This window comes from Cydia pomonella, chromosome 2 (assembly GCF_033807575.1).
Source record: "Cydia pomonella isolate Wapato2018A chromosome 2, ilCydPomo1, whole genome shotgun sequence".
Taxonomy (NCBI): Eukaryota; Metazoa; Arthropoda; class Insecta; order Lepidoptera; family Tortricidae; genus Cydia; species Cydia pomonella.
The window spans coordinates 3,490,966-3,501,056 of record NC_084704.1 but is presented as its reverse complement, the minus strand read 5'-3'; the positions used below and the strand labels follow the sequence as shown (position 1 = coordinate 3,501,056).

The 10,091-nt window shown below is 40.9% G+C and overlaps 1 protein-coding gene across 2 annotated transcripts in view; it reads right to left on the bottom strand.

Annotated features, from left to right (window-relative positions):
* Positions 1 to 3,936: 3,936 nt before the first annotated feature.
* Positions 3,937 to 10,091, bottom strand: part of LOC133531566 (uncharacterized) — a 41,198-nt gene continuing 35,043 nt past the window's right edge. The window contains exon 2 of one of the 2 annotated variants that reach the window (XM_061869874.1): positions 3,937 to 4,635. In XM_061869874.1, the coding sequence (XP_061725858.1) occupies positions 4,124 to 4,635 (512 nt within the window). In that variant the 3' untranslated portion in view covers positions 3,937 to 4,123. The remainder of the gene's footprint in view (positions 4,636 to 10,091) is intronic. The other variant, XR_009801555.1, reaches the window with a different exon arrangement.

Genomic DNA, 10,091 nt, shown 5'->3' with positions numbered 1-10,091 from the left:
GACTGTCCAGAACTAAGCGACCTCTTCACTCGAAATCCAAATACGCGCACAAGAGGACACTATCTTAAACTAGTAACAACAAAGCATAAAACAAATATCAGCAAAAACTTTATTGCAAACCGAATAGTAAATGCCTGGAACAAATTACCCTCCGAAGTTGTGAACTCTTGTAGTGTGAATCAATTTAAAAACAATCTTGACAGACTATCTAAGCAGTGAAATCGTGTAGTGAACTCTGATTTAGACGTACCAGCATCAGCTGCCTGTCTTAAACCAAATAATAATAATAATAATAAGTCCTTAACAGTCTTTTGTCAGGAGGCAACAAAGTGCGCGCCTTCAACGCCTGGGTAATGCCCCTACTCACATACTCCTTTGGCATACTAAGGTGGACTCAGACCGAGCTGGACGCCCTGGATCGGAGGGTCCGACTACTGCTCACCACACACCGTATGCTACACCCACGCTCGTCTGTTATGAGATTGTACATCCCACGGAAGTGTGGAGGTCGAGGCTTCCTAAACGCCAAAGATCTCCACAACCGCGAGGTGTGCAATCTCAGGAATTATTTCCTTAACAACGAGTGTGGGATGCATCGTGACGTGGTGGCAGTAGACAGGAACCTCACGCCGCTCTCCTTGGCAAACGAGAACTGGCGCAAACCTGTGGTACTAAGTACTGCGGATCGCAAGGCGGCATGGGAGAGTAAGGTGCTACACGGGCGGTTCTACAAGGCCCTCACGGGACCTGACGTGGACCTGCTCGCGTCGGTGAACTGGTTACGATTCGGGGACCTCTTCGGAGAAACCGAGGGTTTTGCCTGTGCAATTGCGGACGAAGTTATGATGACGAACAACTATCGGAAGTATATCCTGAAGGACGGTACGGTCGACATTTGTCGGGCATGCCGCCGTCCCGGAGAGTCACTCAGGCATATCATTTCCGGTTGTTCTCATCTTGCTAACGGTGAGTACTTGCACAGACATAATCTCGTAGCCAGAATTATTCACCAGCAACTTGCTCTTCTATACCGCCTTGTGGACCGCGAAGTACCGTACTACAAGTACTCACCTGCGCCAGTTCTCGAAAATGGTCGTGCCACGCTCTATTGGGATCGATCTATTATCACTGACAGGACTATTGTAGCCAATAAGCCTGACATCGTGATAATAGATCGATCGCAACGCCGGGCCGTGCTCGTCGATATCACCATCCCCCATGATGAGAATCTCGTGAAAGCCGAGAAGGACAAGTCCAGCAAGTACCTAGACTTGGCTCACGAGATAACCGCCATGTGGGATGTTGATTCGACGATCATTGTCCCAATAGTCGTCTCAGCGAACGGTCTCATAGCGAAGAGTCTCGACCAACACCTTGAGAGACTCTCGCTAGGTGGTTGGATCAAGGGTCAGATGCAGAAGGCGGTGATCTTGGACACGGCGCGGATAGTGCGGCGGTTCCTCTCTCTGCAGCCCTGACCACCGGCAGCTTGGGCCCTGCCCCGCTGCTGGCGGCACACTAGGTTAAGTTTTTTACAATGTGTTTATATGTGTTTTGTATAGTATTTTTTAATGTATTTTTATATATTTTACTTTTATATCCATATTGTAAAAAACATAACCCTAAGAAGAAAGAGAAATAAAGGAATAATAATAATACTTCCGGAAGTACATTCAAGACTTTGCACTGATTGCTAAGCCGCTCACCGACCTACTAAGAAAGGAAAGTGAATTTAATTTCAATGAGTCCTGCCGATTTGCATTTGAGGAATTGAAGAAGAAGTTAACCAGTCAACCAGTGCTACACCTGTTCAACCCCAAGCTAAGATCAGAGATGCACACGGACGCTTCGAAAGTGGCCATTTCAGCCATTTTACTGCAGAGAGATGAAAATGCACAGCTGCATCCTGTATACTATATGAGCAGGAAAACGACACCTGCAGAAAGTAACTACAGTAGCTACCAGCTTGAGGCGCTGGCTATAATAGACGGAGTTAAGAAATTCAGGTGTTACCTATACGGTACTCATTTCAAGATAGTGACTGATTGCAAGGCATTCCAGATGACGCTTAACAAGAAAGACCTGGTTATGTCGACTCAAGTGGCAAGGTGGATTTTACTCCTGCAAGAGTATGATTTTGAAATTGAACATAGGGAGGGCAGCAAGATGCAGCATGTGGATGCCCTGAGCAGGAATCCATATGTAGCCTTTTTGAAAACTAACGCTATTCATGAACAGCTAAAAGTGGCCCAAGAAAATGATGAAGGTTTGAAGGCTATCATGGAACTGCTGGAGAAAAGCATTCCTTATAAAGACTACTATCTTGGCCATGGTTTACTCTATAAAGGAGAAGAGAGACTACTAGTTGTCCCAGCTGAATTAGAGAAGGAGATCATCAAGAGAGCGCATGATCAAGGTCATTTTGCTAAGAAGAAGATGATGGAACTAATAAGTAAAGATTACTACATTGAAAACTTAGACAAGAAAATTGAAAAACACATTGAGTCATGCATCGCGTGTATACTGGCTGATAAGAAAAGTGGTAAACAAGAAGGTTTCCTACACAGCATTGAGAAAGACGAGATACCCCTGTTTACACTGCATGCTGACCATATAGGACCCATGACGGACACTAAAAAACTATATAACCACATACTCACCATAGTAGATGCCTTCACCAAGTTTGTTTGGTTATTTCCAGTAAAAAGCACAACAAGCCGAGAGACTATTGATAAGTTGAGAATACATCAACAATGTTTTGGAAATCCAGCAAGGATTATAACGGACAGAGGTACCGCATTCACGAGCAACGAGTTTCAGGAATACTGCACCGAGGAAGGAATAGAACATATTCAGATAACCACTGGCGTGCCAAGAGCGAACGGTCAGGTTGAGATAATTCACAAGATACTGACTTCTATTCTGACCAAACTATGCATAGAGAACCCTACACAGTGGTACCGGCATGTCAGCCAGGTGCAAAGATGTATAAACAGTACCTACCAGCGCAGTATAAACACATCACCGTTTGAGCTCCTTATAGGTGCCAAAATGAAGCGTTAAGAGGATATGGAAATCTATGAGCTGCTTGAACAGGAAACTAGAGACAGCTTCATGCTGACAAGAGAAGAAGATAGAAGGAAAGCTAAAGAACAAATACTAAAGGTACAAGAGGAAAATAGGCGTACTTTCAACAGGAAACGGAAGGAAAGTACAAAATACAAGGAAGGCGACTTAGTCGCAATAAAACGTACCCAGTTTGGTACAGGGATGAAGCTGAAGCCTAAATACCTAGGTCCATACCGGGTCATGAAGGTCACAGGACGAGACCGGTATCAAGTACAGAAGGTCGATGACTCCACTGAAGGTTCAAGAAATACCAGCACCTCCTGCGACCATATGAAGAGATGGCCGTGCTTAGATATGGAGTGAAAGGCAGGTAATAACTCACTTCTTATTTATTTTAGTTGTTGTTTACATGGGAACCACACTTACCCTCCCCTTAAGTCAGGTTGTGTACCCATACATTGTTTCATGTTTAAGATGTTTCAAGTTATGATTGTTATCTAATATATTGCTGATCTGTGTACGATTGTTAATGCATACATGTTCTACCTGTACAAGTACATATCAGTCATCAGCTGTTTATACGATGTTTAGTTATAAGAAAAGCTACACTGAGATGTTTGTTGTTATATAGTTGTTATGTTACTTATGTCAGCCTGAGAGACCAGTCTGAATTTCAGGAAAGGCCGACTGTAGGATTGGGTGAAATGGAATGGATGAATGACGTATTGTGAGTGAATGAGATCGCATGAAGACCATGTCTATGAGTATGAAAGGGATAGCATGATAACTTAAGACTTTTGTAATCTAAGGGGCGGGCCGGCGGCCATTAGAGAATCTGTTCGGAGCGATTAAGTAAAAGACGTGCTGTTACATTGTTTCTTCTAAAATATAGTTAATTCACTTCAAGTTGGTGTTTATTTGCAAATCCACTTCCTACACAAATATATGATGAATAGTGCAATGAAATACTGTGAATTACAATAGGAGACTCGGTATATTACTAAAAACCTCTAATGAAGGCTTTAGCCCGATCAGCTCTCATGCCATGTCTCTATCAGCACCGCGATGGGTGCTTTGCGACTTTTTTTGAGCGGCTGATCAGGCTAACAGCGGATCGCTTTCCCAGCATTTGGTCGAATAGCTGAGCATCCTCCCAAACCTTTAAACCCTTGGCTTTGGCTAAGTTGTAGGGGTTTGAGAGGAAGCTCAGAATTCTCTGGTCCTCCTCTTTTGTGATACGTTTCACATTAGAGGCCGAGGGACCAGATGCTGGGAAAGGGGTGGTTGGGGGCGGGTCAGAAGGACCGGGCTTCGGGCAGGCAGAAGTTGAAGGTCCGGTGGAAGATGTTGCCGACGAGATCCCGGGTACGGGTAACGGGGTCGACGGGGTTGCACTTGGTAAAAGGTACCGCGCCAGTGTAATATGATGTACCGATTTTAATTGTGTAGGTGGCGGTAAAGCGGCAACGGGCGGCGGCGGTGGCGGCACTGTGACAGCAACGGGCGGCGGTGGTGGCGGCGCTGTGACAGCAACGGGCGGCGGCGGTGGCGGCGGTGCAAGGTGGGCTGAAAATCGGCGTTCATAGAAATAGAAACCGAAGTCTTAATTAAATTTGAACTTTTTTTATTGGAATAGCTTTTGTTAGGTTTTATTATGTCCCAAAATTAACCTTAGCTAATTTGGTTGGAAAAATAATTAATTAGAATTTTTTTTCAAAATCTTTGTATGGCGCGTATCAGAAAAATCGAGTTTTCTCCGAAAATAAAATGATTTAAAAACCAATTATTCTTGATTTTTCCACATAATCAACACAAACTTACACTTTTGCACTTTAAAAAAAAAACGATATATTTTTTTATTTTAATACGGTTATACTCGTTATTTTGACTACAAAAAATGAATTTGAGTTTGTGTTCTAAGCAAATGTATGGAGCGTACGAGTAAAAGTTTTTTTTTTTTTTAATTAAAGGTATACCGTAATATCCTTGCAGATGATTTAAGTACCAATTATTAAGGATATTTTGACATAACGCGAACTTTTCTACCGTATGCACTTATTTAATAAAAAATAAAAAAACTTATTTTTTCATGCTGAAATAGCTTTTTCTCATTGTTTTAATCAAATAAATAAATAAAACCATTACATCCTTTACATTATTACCCTTGTATCCTCTTTATGACATTATCTTTGTACTTAATTAAACAGTATTTAACAAATGATACATTGACAACTGATGAGTTTGATCATTAAGGTTTTAATCATTATGCTTATAATTAGACGTAAAACTAATTACAATAACAATGATATAGAATGGTGGTGTTCATTAGTACTTGCAATAAATAGGTAAGGGGTACATTTTATATTTTAGTTCATCTTGAGCTTCTTAACCGCTAACTTATATGACCGTAAACCATGGACAGTCTTATTACGAACTTGGACTTGTTTGTTATCCTTAAATCTCAAGGATCTAGTTTAAATCACGAAGCTTTGTTTGAAATAGTGCTAACTAAATCAAACCTTAACCTATCAGAAGAAGATCGTGACACCTTGAAAGAATTTTGCCGAAGATTTACAAGAGCTGCTACTGACAGATGGAAGAAAAGCCAACGGAACTCAGAAAAAATTTTTATTTTTTTCCAACCAAATTAGCTAAGATTAATTTTGGGACATAATAAAACCCAACAAAAAAAAAGTTCCAATAAAAAAAAGTTAAAATTTAAGACTTCGGTTTCTATTTTTATGAAGACCGATTTTCAGCCCACCGTGCAGGGGCCAATATCAGTGTTGACATTTGACTCATACGTAGTCCTTGGTAGGACCCTAGACCTCATAAAACCTGGGATTAGGACCCAGATTTATACGAACGACCACTTCTACTACGAATAATGTTCTACGTCAAAATGTTGGACGCATTACGCGAAAAACATAAAGACGTTGCAAACATTTGTGACAAAAAGTGGGTCGAGTTCCGGATCCTAGAGAGCGACGCTGAAGTGGTCAGGGTCCTTTTGAGGATCACAAAAGAGCGCTCTAATACTCAGTACCAAAGGGTATTTTACCAAAAGGTAATAATTCCGGCCGTGACAGACCTCAGTGTGGAAATTTATTCGCCTCCGAAAACAAAGCTATCAAAGTTTCCAATCGCTATGAGCGATTGGGAACAATTCAAATATAACCTCAACATTCGCTTAGGGGTGATGTTGAGGTCAGAGATAGACGTAGAAGCGACTTACTTCTACGTATGCGAGCACGGACTAAAGGCTCAACTGCAGTCGGTGCTGGACACGTTAGCGATTACTTGCAACCTGTCCTCGAACACCCTGGAGTTCGTGCAACTCCACACGGGTGTGACAATCGACCCAGCCCTGCCCAATTCGACCGTGCTCCTAGATTTGGGCAATTTGAAAAAGGTGCTGGGAAAAAATGAGGGACGAATGGTGATATATAAAAAGTATTCCATGGCGTGGCACGGCACGTTTAGCGGCGTGTAGAAGCCGGCTGCATTTCCAGAAATTTCGTATATACAGGCGTATGAAACGACCAGTCACCTGATCCCGAGCCAGGACGACCGGATGTCCATATTCGGATATGTCCTGGCTCGGGGTTACCCAAACAATGTTCAACTGGGCCAGCGCACTCGAGCGTGGCTGGCTCAGTTGAAGCAATTTGTTCAAGCTCAAAAATATGCCGGGGATTTACGGGTAGAGATTGTTACGGAGTTCGACAATGGATCAGAAATCTCCGAAACCTACTTTGACGTAAACTCAAACGATAGAAAGTCAATTGGTGCAGTGGTTAATGCGTTAGCAGTAAACCACTGCATCAAAGAAATTGGTGACTGGAGAATGCACATCCAGGGAACAGCAGATAAATACATACGCCTACTCGACCAAATGATGCAGCCCAAGGTGTTGTTCTCCAAAGACGAAATGAATGAGTTATTCGCCTGCGAAAACTTATTATACTGCTGGGTGGAGGACAACCCCCAAAGATATGACGCGGCTTTCGTCCGGCCACTAATGAAGGGCGCCGAGGAGGACGACCCAACAAAGTTGGTGAGAATAATAATTCTTTCTAAGGATTTTGATCTCCCTATCGCGTCTTTTCACCGGCTCACTTTACCATCGAAATATGCAGAGTACCTCCGGTTTCTGTATATCCAAACAGAGTACCACGGGCGCTTCAAAGGGCCCCACGTAGAAATTTTATTCCGGGTCCTCGGTGCCGCCCGGGAATATCTCGTCCAGGATCGTGCGATAGGTTACCCAACGTGCGATCCTGAACATTTTTACAGGTTGTCGAAAAGGAGGCAGGAAACTGTGAAAAATCAGGTGGCGGTCTCCGAAGTTGTTGAGGCAATTTTGACGCCGGAGCGGCTTATTGTTCAGTTTGCGGTGGCGAGAGTGCCGCAAATTGAAAATCTGGAGGAGGATGGGCGTAAATATATAATTAAAACCGTCGACATCTTCCCGGCCTTCTTCCTGGGAAGACAATACCCGTTCCCAGGCGACTTTGTTAAGGTCGTAAAAGACCTTATCGAAAACGATGTCGACGGTTCTACACTGCCGTCTGAACTTGGCCCAGTACAAGGTAAACGTAGTGGCAAAGGCCATTCAGACTGAAGAGGCCACCCAAAGCAAAACAAAACACACTGGCAAAAGTGGTAGAGGAGTCGGACTTCGCCGAACTGGTAAGTCCTACAAACAAATCGCGGTTCCCGCACAGAAGCGCAAGTGCGATGATTTCACTCCTCCCGACTTAACTACAAAGCGGTATAGGGACCGCTATGCGTTGTCAGCATTCCGCGCGGCTACGGAAGGCCCGACGCATAGCTCGCTCCTTAGTTGTCTCCCGGTCGTGATTGTGAAAATACACGTCTTAATTAAGTACTTCCGCATTTCTTATTATATACTCCCAGATACCCCTATAAAGGGAAACGGTGTTTTTAATCGAATACACGGCAGACAAAATGTTATAAAATCACCGGATGTGAATAAGTTCCGAGACAGGAAATTTGGAGTCAAAACGATTTCAATTGGTCCACTGGGAAAACAGATTGCCCTTTGTCCGCTTTGCCGATATCCGCAATTAAGGCAATGCGGAATATCCGCATAATAGTCCTATTACGATTAGAAAAATAAAAAAAATATAGGTAATTTTGATAAAAAACGAATTTTCTGCGAATTCTATACATATTATCTTATCGTACCCCTGACAAATACTATGGTCAATTTTGCAAGAAAAATTAATTGCGAAACCAAATGGCTATATACAGACTACAGACAATAGCTAAATAATAAATAATATAAGTCAGGTGGGATCGCCATTATGTTTTTCACTAAAATTATAATTAAGTATTTTAAATTTGATTTCTTTCAGGATAACTTCTGAAAGCTGTTACGCTGTTAAGGTACGTTAAACTTTTATTTAGTTTTAAAATCTTATCAATAAATATATACCCTTTGAGGAACATAGTTCATCAAAATATGTGGAACATCAAAACAGAAAACATAAATGACAGGCCTCCTAAAATGAACGAATCCTCAAAGAAATTGATTTTCATTTAGACAAAAAAATACCTTTCAAATGAAAAAACTTAGATGACAGCCAAATACTCGATTCCTGGATCATCTCGATTTCGGAATCAGAGATTGGTTTCATTCAAAAAAAGACCCGAACGAGCCCTCAGTTATTGATTCGAAGGATGGAAAATGTAATGGAATAAAGTGCGACGTTTCTCCGGATGTAAGCAATATTCCTAAGGAGACTCTATTTACCTAGCCCTAGAGATAGTAGGAGTTCCTCTTCTGCCATTAAAAAAACAGGTATTGTCCAAGAATCTAAATATGACTTCTCTAGGAATGGAAGAAACAGTGTGGAGTCAACTTTACAATGATGAAAACAAATTAGACGTTTTCAATTACCCTTACATACTAACGTCATATGTAAAGGAATACGAAAACAATACATGTATTGTTACAGACATAGACATGTAAAATACGTGAAGTACACATCTAAAGTCAGAACAGTGAGATAGTGATAAACTGTATTTGGAAATACGAGTCATGTAACTCAAAATCGTCTTAAAACCAAACAGAACTGTTGAAGTGTTGATCCAATGACAAAATTATTCGCACTTTATAGCAAAAACAGCTCACGTTGGCGGTGTAGAAAGGGCAACACAAAACAACACTAAAAATATTTAAATTATTTCAATGAAGTTGATTATATCAAAATATTAACTAAATGCTTGCAAAACGTTAAATCTGACCAAACTTTACGAAAAATAAAATCTGAGGCGCTTTGTTTTGAAATAAATAAGATGCTCCTCGACACCACTCGTGACCATTCCTTGGCCAAAGAATCGGCATTGCGATTCAACGGGGGAATGTAGCCAGCATTATGAGCAACAGATTTGGGGGACTTTTTTTGTTAGTTTTAAGTTAGTTTTTATTTATTTGTAATTTATTATATAAGTCATTCTTTTTTTAGTTTCATCTTTGTCTACTATATACATAATTAAATTTAGGAATAAAAAGTATTTATACATATTTAATTTTATTATGGAATAATTTTTATTGACTTTTGATGATATTGGCATTAATTTGAATTTGTGTAATAATTGATCTATGATTTATATCAAAATATTAACTAAATGCTTGCAATACGTTAAATCTGACCAAACTTTACGAAAAATAAAATCTGAGGCGCCTCGTTTTGATGGTGGGTCTAAAAACGACATTATGGACTTTGTTATATTTCAGCAAGAGCATCAGAACTACGTTCTTGAAATCTCATTGCCATTCACTGTCAAAGTGAATCAGTCAGATAGTAATATAATATTTATTTAAAATGGAGGAATATAAAACACGCTTTAAGGAAAACCATAAACTAAATAGTCTAGTAGCATGTACATTATCTCATGCGGGTGACAAAGAAACAAGATAATTATGTATCAACAAATCTTATATAAATCCAGAGGCAGCAGACGGACTTCATATGATGAGTGGCACATATTTA